General features: G+C 46.8%; 1 protein-coding gene across 2 annotated transcripts in view; it reads right to left on the bottom strand.

Annotated features, from left to right (window-relative positions):
* Positions 1–15542, bottom strand: part of LOC142573224 (proteasome adapter and scaffold protein ECM29-like) — a 233850-nt gene that overhangs the window by 152922 nt on the left and 65386 nt on the right. For both annotated transcript variants that reach the window (XM_075682818.1, XM_075682819.1), the window contains exon 4: positions 10149–10508. In XM_075682818.1, the coding sequence (XP_075538933.1) occupies positions 10149–10508 (360 nt within the window). The remainder of the gene's footprint in view (positions 1–10148; positions 10509–15542) is intronic.

Raw genomic sequence — 15542 nt, 5'->3', positions numbered from 1 at the left:
CACAGCGTGAGCAATTTGTGACATTCATGCACAATAAACAAGGTAACTTCTTGCTTCCAACACAGCCTTGGAGAAGCAAATCTGTAAATTCCCACTTTTCACGATTTCTATTAAATTAGAAGTGAATTCTAGGGTTCTTACGTGTCAAAACCATGATCTGATTATGACACACACCGCAGCCATAGCGGGGGGGACTCCGGATTAACTTTGACCACCTGGTGTTCTTTAACGTGCAGCCCATGCACGATACATGGGTGTTATTGCAAATGCAGTCACTGCAGCTAGGATTTGACCCCGCGCTCTTGGGCTTAGCAGCGCTTCATGATCTTAAGAAACTGTCCGAGATGTGCAGAGGTCTCCGATAAGCTTCAGGTAAGCACATATGTTTCAAATGATTGATATATTAAGCTATTTCACGATCCTTTTTGAGTTCGATATATGCGGGATTGATTGTATAGTTGAACCCACCCATGACAATACCAGATATAACAATCTATTGATTACAGCGCCCACACTTCAGTGCATTTGTGAGGTTCCAACCCTGCCAATTGAAACTGCTTCCAGATATAATAAAAACTCTTTAAAATCATCGTACTGTTATAATGAATGCTTCGAACCCGGTGACGGTAAAAAGAGGGCACATGCGAAGTACCAAAACATTGAACCGTGACCAAACTGGGCTCCTGGCAGTGTACACACTGTTCCAGTTCAACCATGCCGATTAGTAAGAATGGTACGTACGATGCAGGCAAATTTATCGACAAGGTCAAAACTATCAAAACTGAAATCCGATGGTTTCCTGCACATATGGGACAAGTGGACGAGACTTGTCCCAACCTCAACGAGGTGATGAACGACCTGGCGCGAGGACTTGCTTGCCGTGCCGGTCAGAACCGAACTGACGCCCACTACCATTCCGGGGAGCACAAAGATCACTTACTAACTTACAATGAGATCACTAAATATTACTACTTGGGGCATAGGCAATTCCCACTGCCACACGTAAAATTTAACAGGGCTCAGGCAGTCACGCTACGTTTACTACAAAGTGGGACGTACCCCACTCCGTATTTCATAAATAAAATTCACCCCGAAAGAGAAATTAGGAAAAAATGTAACGTGTGCGATGGCATCATTGACATCAGACACATGCTGGCGGGCTGTCCCGCGACTCTCGCCGACCCCGAAGAAAAATGGCTTTACTGGCATAAGATGATATCAAGCTCTTCATATCAAGATCAAATATGGGCTGTCCAGAGGGTACACGATGGCGCTATAAGGCTCGGCCTGGCGGTGCCGACGTGGACGCGGCCTGCCTCGGTCTGAAAAGACCGGGCTTCAGGACTCTAATAAAGTTTTGTGAATGAATGAACCAGGCCAATGACACAGCCTTCGAGATGAGCAACCAATCGCTGCGTGCATATTTTGGAAGCCCCAAAGAAGGTCGCTCACTTTCAAGGAAAGGCGTACAGTTTAAGGGGAAACACAGCTTTCGCACTGCGAAAGATGGCCAAAAGATCTATTTCTTGAAAAACACATTTTCCGTTTCTATAACTCTCTATCTGATTTTGAAATATCATCACTGAAAAACATGTAGAAGTGCTTTAAAAATTTGTTGTATCAGCCAAGGTGGCTAAAAATTCTGCAGGAATTGCAAAAGAGCAGTGTTTTTCAAGCCACAATACATATGGAGTGGCTCAACCGAGTGCCGCTATCCTATTTCCGTCAGAAAGCCCATTTCTCCATCTTCATCTTCAAATTTGCCACTTCAGCTATCTCCTCCATACAGAAACGAGTGCACAAAAAGCAAATGATTGAAAGTCATGCCAGAGTCTGCGATTAGCCAAGCCTGCCATGTGACTCAAGCGCAGTTTGCCATTGGTCCGGCGCTCACACCGTCTGCTCAGCTCTATGCCCAACATTGGAATCTCTGCCGCTTCAATAGCAGAGATAATTAGCGCCATCCAATCAGGCAGGCAGGAAAGCAACCCCGCCACTCCCCTTGTTCTCCCCCCGTGACACCCTCCTCAACTTCGACTGTGCCTGGGCATACCAGGCGCCGTTCTAGTGCTGCTGGCAATGCCCGCTTAGCCCTCTCCCTTGAAGTTTTCGTTTTCTGCGGTGAACGAAAAGCGAGTGTTGGCCAGCGTGGTCAGTTTCGCAGTTCTTATTTGCAGTGTCCTTGTGCGCCGCGGTGTTTCACAACTCACACCATTAGTGCATTGTGCTATGGTAAAGAAATACATAAAGAACAAGTCCTGCAGGATCCTTCTGCGTCCCCAAACACAACAGGTTGCATCACGGGTTACACTTGTGCTAATTAGTGTGCAGACACACATAGCTGTTCCGCAGTGAGGCAATGGTTAATTTTGCAAATATGCCTCATCTAAGAAGGTGTTGTGTGTTAGCGAGTGACAGTGTGCGAAGCCAGTGTCATAGATAAATGGAGCAGTGCGACGAAGACAACTTAACATAGAGAGCGAATGGGTGGGCGCAAGAAGCTGACGACGAAGAAGCGATGCACGTGATATATGACGCGCCATCAAAACAAAACACCAAGAAGGAAAGAGCCATTAAGGGCTGTACACGATGGGTGACGTAGAAGAAAAGGAAGGAAGAAGAGGACGGAGAGACCCTAGAATGGTGTGGTGGTGTGCAGACGCAAGTGAGAGCCGAAGAAGTAAGCGTCCGCCGGGAGCAGGATTAAGCCGTCGGGTCATGGGCCCGAGCTTCCAGACTCCCACAGGCAGAACCTGGACTGCCTCATCTCCTGAGCCAGTACACGGTCCCATCGCGTGACAACCTGGAGTTCGCTCAAGGAGCGACCAGTGCCTTTCGTTGACGATGGCTCGGCGCTCTTCATTTACGCGACCATGTGCCAGAACTGTTGGTGAGCCGCACCCCGCTCTCAGTCTACTGTCCTTGTGTATTCAGACACACCTAATGACTATAGGATTAGAATAGCGGTGACTTTGATTAATGAGAACTGTGTTTGTTAAAAGCAGTTTAGAGTTCTTTATCCTTTTGTTTTTTTTCTATGCTGAGTTTATGTGTTTTCTTTCCACTTTCTTTATATAAATATACATTCTTCTTTCACGTCTGAAATCAAATGCTCTCATCTTTCATTTGAATAAAAAACATGGCTGGCGATATTATTTTAAGTTGCTTTCCATAAACAAACCGTGACAGAAGGGCACAATGTTACAGTAACAATGTTATACCAATAGGCAGCGAACACAAAACATTTGAGACTAGTTTCACATTCCCGTTTTTCATATACTAATCTGGGGCCGTATTCTGTAGCGGTTCCTTTTGGCTGTTACGTCAGGATTACGTAACTCGGAGAAAGAGTGGAACGGGGCGGCGTGAGGGGAACCAATCAACGAGCGGCGGTCTGCCGGAAGATCACGTCACCATTTTTGTTTGTATTTGGGGGACGGTATAGCAATTGAAGGATGTTGCTGGTTTGATAAAAGACATTGGTTTGTATAGAACACTTGCAAATCTAATTTTCAGTAATAAATGTGAGCTTGCGGCGCAGACGGCTACTGGGAGTTGTAATTTTATGTGTTGTTTTCTTATTTAGTCGCTAGGTGGTGTGCCATACGTTATGCAAACAACTTGCCTCGCTTTGTTTACGTTTTGGACTTGTTCGCGCGCCGAAACCGAAACGATCTCGTCGCACAAAAACTGGCAGCTGGGTCCTCATGTTGCAGCGAGGCAGCGCGAAATACTCGTTTCATGTGTCGAGGAGCACCCCTACCTAGCAAAAGCGTCGTGTGTGTTGGGCCAGCAGCTGACGGTGGCTTTCTGTTGCGCCGTGGATGGGAATCTAACCCATCCTTTTTTCTTTGCCCAGAACCGTAATGGCCTTAGCGACGGCTGTAATGATCCGGCTGACCGAAGGCTGCGACAGTGCAATCGCTTGTTCATTCCCGACGCACTGGAAAGCTCCCGGTGGCAAAAAGCTGCCGCGCGCACAGCACTTTCATCGTAGTGTCGACACCACGAAATCTTTGAGGTCCGAGATGTCCTTCCAGCTCATCGCAAAGACGTCGCACTATGTCTTTGGAGGGCCTAAAATGCCTTCGAAACTCTTCTTCGGCCATGCCGAACGCGTCGCGTCATTGCCTCTCGTCGCGTCGTTGACTTTCGGCGCTCGCCAGCAGCACAACCAAAGGAGCCGCCATTGCCGTCTCTGTCTCGTCTCGTCTAGGTGCCGGCTCGTTAGCTGGCGCGAGACAAGCCGGCAGCCACGGTTGCCCCAGCAACCCCCGACATCATCTCGCCACCGCGTGCGACCCTCGAGCGAACCACTTCTCCGCGGTTCCTCTCCTAGCAGGGAACCGGTTCCTTTCCAGATGATTGGCAACCTGTGTGACGTCATCAAAATTTGTCGTCCCGCCCACCAGGGATGACGACAACGAAGCGCCGACCAATGGCAACAGCCAAAAGGAACCGGTTCCAAAAGGAACCGCTACAGAATACGGCCCCTGGTGCTTGAATGTGTGCTTTGCATTTTCCCCATACTAATCACTCGCCATCATTCAAAAACACGTCTCTGAGACCCAAAGTACATGTATTACGACTTGTGTTGTACCGAGTCGATAAAACACGTTCACTTTTGCATGATCCGACCACATACTTTATCTCGCTGGAATTTATGGTTTTCAGTTACTTTCATTTGAGGATGGAAGCATTTTTAAGGTATTCCAGAAAGCCAGCGCTGATGGCTTTGCCCAGGTAAAAGGAAACAACTACACTCTGCTCGGTGCATTTCCATGGCACAGACTTCGGGGAGCCAATCATGATCCATGATCTCATTATGAACCTGCTGTAGTGGCAGACACCGGAATAATTCTGACCTTGGTTTCTTTAGCGTGCTCTTAAATCTAAGTACACAAGCATTTTTGCATGTCGCCCCCATTGATATGCGGCAGCACAATGCCAGAGCAGCTACGCTATCATGACGAGATGATGCATAAGCACCTCGTTTTGCATTCTGTCTACCTTGCATTGTACTAGGAGCGGGTAACCTCATACTAAGCAGCAATGCACCTTCACCTTTGAGTCGCTGCAGCTGTGGTTACTTCTGGAAAATGTAACTACCTCGTTTTGCATTCTGTCTACCTTGCATTGTACCAGGAGCGAGTAACCTCATACTAAGCAGCAATACACCTTCACCTTTGAGTCACTGCAGCTGTGGTTACTTCTGGCAAATATAACTTTTTCTATGTCGCGAGCATTCTCCACATTTCAAAATTTTGTCTGCATAGATGTGGCTTGGCACAGAAAGACATAGGCTAACAGACAATCACAATGAAGGCTTTTTGGTCGTTCATCTTGGGAAGAGTGAAATGTAGTGCAAGAAAGGCACAAGGACACAAGAAGGTGCATGGACACAATGAGGGCCCTACGCATGTGTCTCGTGCGTCTCTGGACATCCTTGTGCCTTGATTGTGCTACACTTTACTCTGACCAGTAGACAAAGGTGACAAATGGATGTTCCTCCTCATTGTCGCCTGGTATTTGACCTGTGTCCTTATGTACCAAGTCTCATTCTGCAACTTCACTAACTCGCTGCTTTCTATTATGCCCTCAGTGCTTTTTTTCCACGTGTAAACTTTCCATAAATGCCCTAACAGCTGAAAAATTATTCCGTGTTCACCTATTATCTCTGTGATTACTGATTGGAAAACCACGCAAACAATTTTAATGATACAGTATTTCCTGGATAGCTGGAGTCCTATATGCAGATTTTTGCTGTTCATGTTTATTACACAAAGGAGTGCCCAGCATACAAGATATGACTTAGTGCCTTCAGTGACATAATTTTACTGCTAAGCACTGCATTTGCAGAGAAAGTTGTGCTGACTTATTTCACCCACCAAGCCCCTGAGGAAAAGGGCTTTTCTGCTTATGTTTTCTATGAGTTGCTCCAAAAAGTGATTACCTTCTGCTCCCCCTTGCTACCACTACTGAAGTTGCAACCAAGTGCAAAATAATGTGTTCTTCCAATTTTAGTACAATGTTATTTTTATTGTGTCAGGTCTGCTTTCTCATTTTGTTTAGCAGTAATGAATATGTCACACATTTCATATACTTTTGTGCAATATCTGAACAAGTATATAATAAATTTCATGTGTTTTTTTTTGCATGGCTGTCAAAAAACAGTATTTGCTTTGTTAGTCAATTTTTTAATGGTATTTTGCGTGCCTTCATTGTTTTTGCTATTACCAGTGAATTTTCATTCTTTTGTTGTCATGACCAGGTCATACACGCCATCCAGTATTACGCGATATTTGAGTGCATACATCAGAAGCTCTTCTGCTCTTTGGTCATTAGTGCATTTTGCAAAAATTTTGTCTTCCTGATATGTGTATACATGAAACGGCATTCGTGTTTTATTGTGGTCTTTGTTTTTTTCACTGTCTACTTTAATTTTAAACATTACAGTGAATTTTTGTGTTTTTTAGTAGTCATGAACATGTCATGTATCCTTCACTTCTGTTCATTTTCTGAGTGTGTATCAAACCACATTATATGAAAATCTTGGATTTTGGGAATGAAGTCAATAAAACGAGGCCCAGATCTGGTGTGTTGTAAGTGGAATTCATTTCTTGTATGTTCTGGTACATGCTGGCATGATCACAGTAATGGACAAGACTGTGTGCATGCAAACACACAAAAAATGCACGGCGCAGCACGTGCGAGTACACAAGCAGCACACGCGATAAAAAAAAATGAAAAGGCATGCCATGCACAGGCAAAAAGAAAAGCAAAAAAAACAAGGGTGCGGTGAGTTGGCATAATAAAAACACAACGAAAAAAATCGCTATGACAAGGAGGCGCCATGTGCCTGCAGTTGCCATGACAACGTAAACAACTGCATGCGCTACCATTCTGCTAAAAATTTTGTCTGCCTGCTAGGGCCGTAACTGAAGCGGGCCTTGGCACTAGCGTCGATAGAGCGTCTGCCTAAAAACAGCCAATGGCAGCCATGCGGAGATTCACCCCTCAGTCCATGCACCTTGCAAGCTCTGGACAGTCTCAGCTCTCCATAATCTCGACGAGGGCCAAAACGGCTGCTACACAGACGTCACTACACAGATCCATTCGCGGACATCTCAGACCCACAGCTAAGCCTTTCAGCACTCAGTGTTTCGAAATTCGCGACCAAGCACACCGCGCACGCAATCCTCAGACCTGTGGCTAAGCATTTCGCGCATAGACGTTTCCAACTCGGCGATCAAGCACATTCCATGCGGACTTCTCGGACCCTTGCAAAGCACTTCGTACATCGGTGCCTCCAACTGCGCGATTAAGCACCTCGAGCGTCGACTCTATTATCATATTGTCACAATATCTCGTAAGAATATCTATTATGCCACCCCTGCAAAAAGAGAACCTCATCATGATCTCTGTTCACTAGGCCCCTTGGGCTGGCACAGACACCTGGCTGAAGAAGTGGTCGACGCCATACAGAAGTACAAGCTGGAAAGCATCTGGCAGCTGCCTATCTATCAGTGGCTCTCTGATCCTAAGCTCCACAGCCATAGTCAAGGGAAGATGACCTGGAACACTGCTAAGGGCCTTATTCAGTAACATGGTCGATTCTACTAAAAAGGAAAAAAAATGCCTCGCTGATTGCACTGGAGATTGTTATCAATGAGGCAACCTGCAGGTACAACACTGGAGTACAACATTCATGCCCACACAGAGTTCTGCACCTCACTTGGTTTGAAACCCAGGCGCCAAGTTCTTTGTAGACAAGCAGCAAAGAATGCCATACAAAAAAAGAAAAGGGAACGAAGGCACACCAGGCCACAGACCACATGTCCAAGAAGCCCCACATCACAAAACACACGAAAGACTACAAATTTGGTGCCTTTTAGAGAACTGAAGAGAAGGTGAAACTTTGAGAGCCTTTTTCTCAAAACCATTTGTTTGCCTTTCTGCTCAGTTTGTGGAGCTGATTTCTTTGTTATTGTTTAGCCTATCTTGACTCTTTTTTTTTTGTCATGTTGTTTGGGCTACAGAGCAGGGCGTGACAGTCTTGCTTTTGTATCCTGACTTTTTATAAATTTATGATGTGGCTATTCGTTCACAACAAAGTGTGCTTGATGCGAAGGTAACATAAAAAATGACACTCCAGCAAATTTGTGTTGTGAAAAAAAGAAAGCCAGAATGTCACACCTTTTGGCACACATTTAGCTATGCAGTCAATAGTCAACAAGCCTTCCATCGCATTTTTTAAGCTCCCCAGGACATCCACAAAGTTCAAGGGAGAAACAAGGAAGAAAAATCCCACTAAATAAAATGTTCTCAAGGTATGACTCTGAAACTTTTATCAAAACGTAAGGAAGAGATTCTAAACATTTGTGCTAATTTTCATCAATATCCATACACAAATAGAAGGACGTGCAATGGGACATGCTCTGGTGCAAGAACGAATGCCACAACAGCGGCTTTCTCGCTTTTGCCCAATTGTCTGTGCAGCACCATGGGCATAAGCATATCTCAACAATTTGGAACAACCATCAATGTCCAGTGTCGATATTCACATGGCCCAAGTCAGCAAGAACGCTGCACCATGAGGCGTTGCAATGCAACGAAGCAACAGGTCGGTGATTACTATGCTATTATCAAGAGATAACAGTTCGGCAATGCTTTGTTTAGGTGTTACTGATTACTGATAACGGTTCACAATAGCATTCTACCTTTAGAACATCGAATTTCTTTCCTCCAAAGTGACACAGATAGCCTAACTTTACAGCTCTTGTCAGGCTGACGCACAGTAATTATGTCAAGACCACAACGTCTGAGACCTTTGCAGAATGGCGGCATGCCCCAGTAGTTTCTGAAGTATGCTTCCGGCCAACTAGAATGCTTCGCCCTCATGTGCAGAGTATGTTCGTGTTCCACTCACAGTTAAATATATCACAAGCTCTAAAATATAAATAGCAGCTGTGCTTGCAGTTTCACAAAGACACATGATTAGAACTGGGAGCTGTCTTGAAAAAGCTCTACAATGCTGCTTGTCATTCATTAGACAGACATTTTTCATGTAAGTTTGCACCTAGATGCGGGAACGCAGCAGCACTGAAAATGACACTGAAAATCTGATTTTTAGAACAAAGTGCTGCCGAATTCTGACTGCCGATGCCAGCTTCAGTGATATTAATTTTTGAGCATTTGTAAGGACAAGTCCATATATAAACAACTCTGGATATATTGACCATTTTTCGCAGTACTATAAAGTTCGTTGTGAACAGATTTGACTGTATTAGCCAACCAGCTCAAAATACCTTTGTAGTAGTGCTAACGTCGGTTCTCACTACAAAGGTAGTTGCACACACCATACAATTACACACATTATCTCGTTAAAAATAAAATTCTGAGTGAATAATTGACTGTTTTGTGTACTTACAAGTGTGAAGTTGACAAGTGTAGACGAGTTTGCACAAGGCTCACCCTACTAGCGACGGTCAGGAAAAGGCACGACGCTCCTCCCCTCCGCAACACACAAAGGCGCTACGGCAGGGTTTGTCGACTCTCCAACAGGGCGCACAAAAAGCTCCAGAGTCAGATCGCCACCAAGCGCGAATTTATTCACCCAAGATACGGCACAGTGCGACCATCACGGCACTTGCAGGCAAAGGCTTACCGCAAGACCGATTAGGTACACGCAGCCATTGCACCAGGGCTATCCGGGAAGCGGTCCACCAAGCGCGAGAACAGACGTCGCGGAAGCAAAAGTCCCACGTAACCACTTCATTACAGGCCTGTGAGCATCTGCCGCAGCGATGAAGCACTCAGCGGAAGAGAGCTCAGGTGGATAGGGCGCCCAGGGGCCGCCACACTAGAGGCCAATGAGGGCGCGTCCCGGTGAGACTTGCTCGCATGGTGACTCGAGCTTGAGAGAGAGAAGTACGGTTTGTGTGGGAAATTAGCTCCGGTGCGCTAGTCAAGTCCGCCATGTTGCCGTTACGGCAGCAGTTCCCAGAGATCGAGCTAAGCACAATGTGCGAGCTGGGGGATGAGGCATGGGAAGGCACCGCGATCCCCACACAAGTGACCAACCTGTGTTGCTTTTGCAGCATCTGCATGAAACAGGCCTACATGCTTACATTTATTTTCATTCTCACCTGTGCCGTGTGTCAGCTGCAGCAATGAGGAGGTGGAGGACAACCGAGCGCTCAGGGTAGAGTCCCCCATCAGCCAGCAGCTGCAGGGCAGCCATCTTGCGCTGCTCTAGCTCTTCGGGGCTGGGAGCAGGGGAAGGGCCCAGCAGGCGAGAGAGGGCAGCTGCACTCAGCCCCGGGGGTGCAGCGCCGCCTCCAGATGCGGCGGCATACGGCAGCAGCAGCAGGTCCAGCAGCCGGTCACGTAGCAGGGCCCAGGCCTCCCCCTGTCCCGAGGGAGGGGGAAGGGCGGCGCCCTTGCCACCTGCTGCACGGTGGACAGTCACCACGTGTGGAATCGTACCCAGGGCCAGCTGCATGAGCCTGCATCAACAGACACAACCAGGAGCTGCATCAAAATTCTCATCTCATCTTTCACCCATCTGTCATCAAGATTCACATGTCTCTGCATGGCATTGCTAGTCAAGGGTTGAGTTTAGGCCTTGTTGGTACAGCATCTCTTCTAATGCTTAGCACAGAAGCTTGCGACAAGACAGACAGAAGACAAGACACACATGTGCATCTTGTCTTCTGTCTATCTTGTCTCAAGCTTCTGCACTAAGCACCAGAACAAATCACTTTGTTGACATCATCATAACTATAATTGCAGACATTTTTCCGCAGCAATGAAGGGAAACTACGGAGACAAAGTGCACACTAGTAAGAGTGCTTCAAAAAATTTCCAAAATTCTAACCTGTATTAGTTGTGGGTGAGAATGCAAGTAAATTTTTTTTCGCCAAATGCGACCGCCCAGGGCCAAATATTTTATTGCAGATTTAAAATCTTCAGGGTGACCTATTTAAAAAAAATTTACTGCAGTTTATTTAGAGTGACCATAAAGTGCCAAAAATGTATTTTCCACAGGTAAACATTCATGAATCCAGATGGGCTTGTATAAATACTTATGTAGAGTAGTGCCTTCGCACCAGATGGCATTCATACCCAACATAAGTCACGGGACACTGAACAGATTGTGCTGTAGCCCTCATGTACATAGGCGATGTTTAGGCGATGTCACCTGATTAAAGGTTGTTATCAGCTTAGGGCCTGCGCTGGTGTAACGTTCTCATTTCGTGCCCCTACCCTAGCGACACAAGAATCTGGCAAAGGGGACTTTTTCCACCACCAGGATTTTGCCGCCGCCTCCATTCCTCGATACCCCTGGTACGGCCCCTGTGCCTCTTCAAGACATTTTTGCTGGAATCTGGAGTGACTGAATTACCTGCACCCCACCGCCAGGCTCTTTTGCTGCACTGTCTGGAGACCAAAGGCTAGTGCATTGTCAACACGCTTGCACTGAGTCCGCTGCAAATCTAGAGCAACCGAGCAATGCACCTGCTGTCACGCCTGCTCCAGATGCCATCGCTGCTGGTGCCACTAGTACGATGTGGCCCTCGAGATATTAACAAGGCATTTCGCTGCCGCTTGCAACATTTGTCTGCAACGCCATTGACTCCGTGAGCGTCGTGAACTTCAGGGCAAGCCCATCACAAATTTCATTGGCACGCTTCGCGAGTCAGCAGTTCTTTGCAATTTCACAACTCAAGCCGACGAAAACGTGTGAGCAGCTCCTAGCAGGCGTCATGTGCCCACCGCTGCTCGAATGCAACAAACTGACGTTCAATAATGCTGTCGAGATAGCACTGCTTTGGGAACAGACCCAGCACCAATGTGAAGCCTTCGTTAATCCAGTGCACTGAATCGAGCACCAGCTGCTGATAGCCCAGTAAGCCAGAGTCGACGAGAGAACCACTGCAATAATGGCATACACCTCTAAAGCCACCACTGCTTCAGCTGGTCAAGCGCATGCACCATACCCGCGCATAATATGAATCCACCGCTGTTTTCCCTTGGATCGGACATACATATGTCTGCAGAAATCGCGGCGCAGCAAGTTGCTTGCCTTCGGCATGTTCATCTCTAGGTCGCACATGCTTTGCCTATGGATGCCATGGCCCCTTTCAGAAAGATTGTCGGAGCTCCTGTCACGTAAGAGAAGGGTACTCTGCCGAGACCCATGAAATCGTCCCGGAAGAAGACGCTATGAGTGTCACTAGCATTCCTGCAGTCCATACTGGAATGAGCACAGGCGTCTACATCGAGGTTAAAGTAGTGCCTGTTACTGCGATGACACCGGCGCATGCCATGAAGTTTCAGGTTGACACAGGCTCGGGTGTGTCCATTATGGGGAAGAACCAATTCCAATGCTTCTTTAGCAATGCAGCACAGCTGACAAGTTCCCATCTCACATTGTTGAATTTTTCGCAGAGGAAGATTCCCGTTCTCGGGTCATTTCACACTCGAGCCTCATACGGAGGGAAAGCGGCCATGGTAACTTTTTATGTTACGCTATGTGGGACATCTCTCCTCGGTCTGGCTGCTGTTCAAGCCCTTGGCCTTTGCATTATGGGAGAAGAATTGCACTGCTTGCACAGAGACACGTACGGATGCCCAGAAGTGACAGCCACGAGCCCAGGCCTCCAGCCTCAAAGCACCACACCAAAGGCGTCCCTCGACCATCCCAAGTTTGGTATGCTATCAGAACTATGGATCAAGTTTGATCACTTGTTTTTGCTTGGCCTGGGACTGGTCAAAGGCGTGCAACATACAGTTAAGATGAAACATTCCGTCGAATCAGTCCCACAGAAGCTGAGGCCCCTATCATTTTCTGTCTATCAGGCAGTCTCTGACAAGATCAAGAACCTACTTGCTGCAGATGTCATTGAGAGAATTAATGCCCCAGAGTGGGCTTCTCCAATTGTAGCAGCCCACAAGGCAAATGGTAGCATTTTACTGTGTGTTGACCTTCGTGAACCAAACAAAGGTATAGTAGCTGACAACTTCCCTTTGCCTCATAGAAAGAGTGGCTCCATGCACTCAACGAAGCACGTTGCTTCCCCAAGATGGACCTGGCATCAGCCTACTACCAGGTTGTGCTCCACCCAGACAGCAGAGACCTAACTGCGTTCATAACACAGGAAGGCTTCTTCAGGTTCAAGAGGGTTTGCTTCGGGTTAGCATCAGCACCAGCTACATTTCAGCAGATCATTACGAAGATACTTGAAGGTTGCAAAGTGGTCGTGTGCTACGTGGATGACAATCATTTACGGCAGAACGGAGAGTGAACACATGCAAAACCTGAAGCAAATCCTCAAACGAATAGCAGAAGCCGGACTCAAGCTCAACGAAAAATGCATCTTCAAGACATTGGAGCTGTCATTCTTGCGGCATGGCGGAAGTACAGCGGGTATAGCACCACTCTAAGCCCAGGCTGACGCAATCGTTAACGCTCCTGCGCCTACACAGGCAGCCACACTACGCTGTTCCTTGGGGCTAGTTGAATACTATTCTAAGTTCGTCCCGTGACTGGCAGAGGAGGTAGAGCTAATGCACTGTCTACTTCACAAAGATGTACACTTCGACTGGGATGACACTGCCAAAGAAAGTTTCACGAGGATAAAGAGACTTCTGGCATCACACAAGGTCCTCCGAATGTTTGACCCGACACTGCTTGCCATTGTCCCAACGGATGCATCTGCATATGGTCTGGGTGCCGTACTGCAACAAGTGGAGGGGTCCCATATGCAAATTGGGGCATTTGCATCACGAACGCTGACAGAGACAGAATAAAATTACTCGGCTGGAGAGTGCGAGGCCTTGGCCTGTCTATGGGCCTGTGAGAATGGCATGTTTATCTTTGGGGCCAGTCATTTACCCTACTAATGGATCATCAGGCTCTGGTCTCCTTGCTTTCATCCCAGACAACAGGGCAGCGGCCCCTTTGTATCTCAAGGAGGATAGCCCGGCTGCTGCACTACAACTTCAGTGTACCGCAACGGAGCCCACGACCAAGTAGTAGATGCCCTTTCCCAGCTACCAGTCCCAGATACCGTGGGTGGCTTCCAGGTCAATGAGAAGGTCATGTCTTCAGCCACATCGTCTCTACATATAGAAGACCTTTGGGTTGCTACCACTGAGGATGGCATACTAAGACAGGTCACGCACTTCGTACAGTCATCATGGCCAACCTGGAGAATACTTGCTACAGAACTGACACCGTACTATGACATCCGGGAAGAGCTCTCAATAATAGATGGGTTGATTTTCCGCACGAAGTGTGTTGTGGTACCGGCCAGGCTAACAGATACCTTCATCCAGTTAGCCCATGAGTCTCATCCGGGAATTATGAAGACTAAGCAGCGCATCAAGGAAAAGTACTGGTGACCATGTCTTGACAAACAAGTTGATACTGTCATCCAAAGCTGCACGGTCTGCCAAGCATCGGACAAGAGTGTCAAGAACTTGCAGCCACCCCTCCACCCTGTCCCATTTCCTGAGAGACTCTGGGACAAGGTATCAATGGACATTATGGGCCCCTTTGAGCAGGCACTGGCTGATTGTCAACTTGTCATCGTGTTGGTGGACTTCTCTAGATGGCCAGAGATTGTGTTTTGCAGCGACATCGGTTCCCACTTGGCGATCACCTTCCTGCTTGCTGTCTTTGCATGAGAGGGTTATGCTACAGAATTATAGAATAGTAAGCTGTTGGTCTAGTGGGTTTAGCGTGATTTTTACAAAGCGGAGCGCAGAAGCGTTGCAGAATAAAGGAGACCTGGACAGGAAAGATGCTCTCTGAAAATATACTTAGTTGCAAGTGAGCGTCTTTCCTGTCCAGGTCTCCCTTTTTCCGCAATGCTACTGCGCTCCCCTTTGCAAAAATTACAGAGCTAGTCTCAGGTCATGGCCGACAGTCTGCACCAAGGGAATTTGAGTGCTTCCTCGAGGACAGGGGAATTAAGCATTTCTTCTCAGCAGTTTGCCACCCTCAAGCCAATGCCTTGGTACAAAAATTTAATTCTTTCCCTACCATGGGGAAAATAGGTGTTTTTGTAGGTTACGCCAGATCTTTTTTTCTGAAAAAATTACTGCACTGAATATTTTATGTAATACACAAAGAAAAAGCAGAATGAATGCACTTTCACGCATAAAAGTTTTATTAACGAGATATATGTCATAAAAAATATATAAATTGCCAGAATCAAGATTGTGGGTTACGATTGAACAAAGTTTGTCAAGACATGCTTGTATCTACCAGAGAAATATGTAACAAATGAGAAATACAAAATGGAATGTCATCTAATAGGCACTATCATGAAAAAATCAAATTTCTTTATTGAACAGGTACTCCACTACAAAAATTTAACTGCAAGAGCTACAGTTGGGCGTGCCGGGCTGCTTTGCATCGCCGTCGCTTTCAGAGTCAGTTTTGCTTCCTACTTTGACGACTGCGAAACTTCAGAGCATGTTAAAAAATTACCACCCCTTGGGAAAATATCAAACTGCTTAGAAAACAAAAA

This window comes from Dermacentor variabilis, chromosome 2, assembly GCF_050947875.1.
Source record: "Dermacentor variabilis isolate Ectoservices chromosome 2, ASM5094787v1, whole genome shotgun sequence".
In the NCBI taxonomy this organism is placed as follows: Eukaryota; Metazoa; Arthropoda; class Arachnida; order Ixodida; family Ixodidae; genus Dermacentor; species Dermacentor variabilis.
Note: the sequence above shows the minus strand (reverse complement) of the source record. Positions and strands in the feature narration are given on the sequence as shown.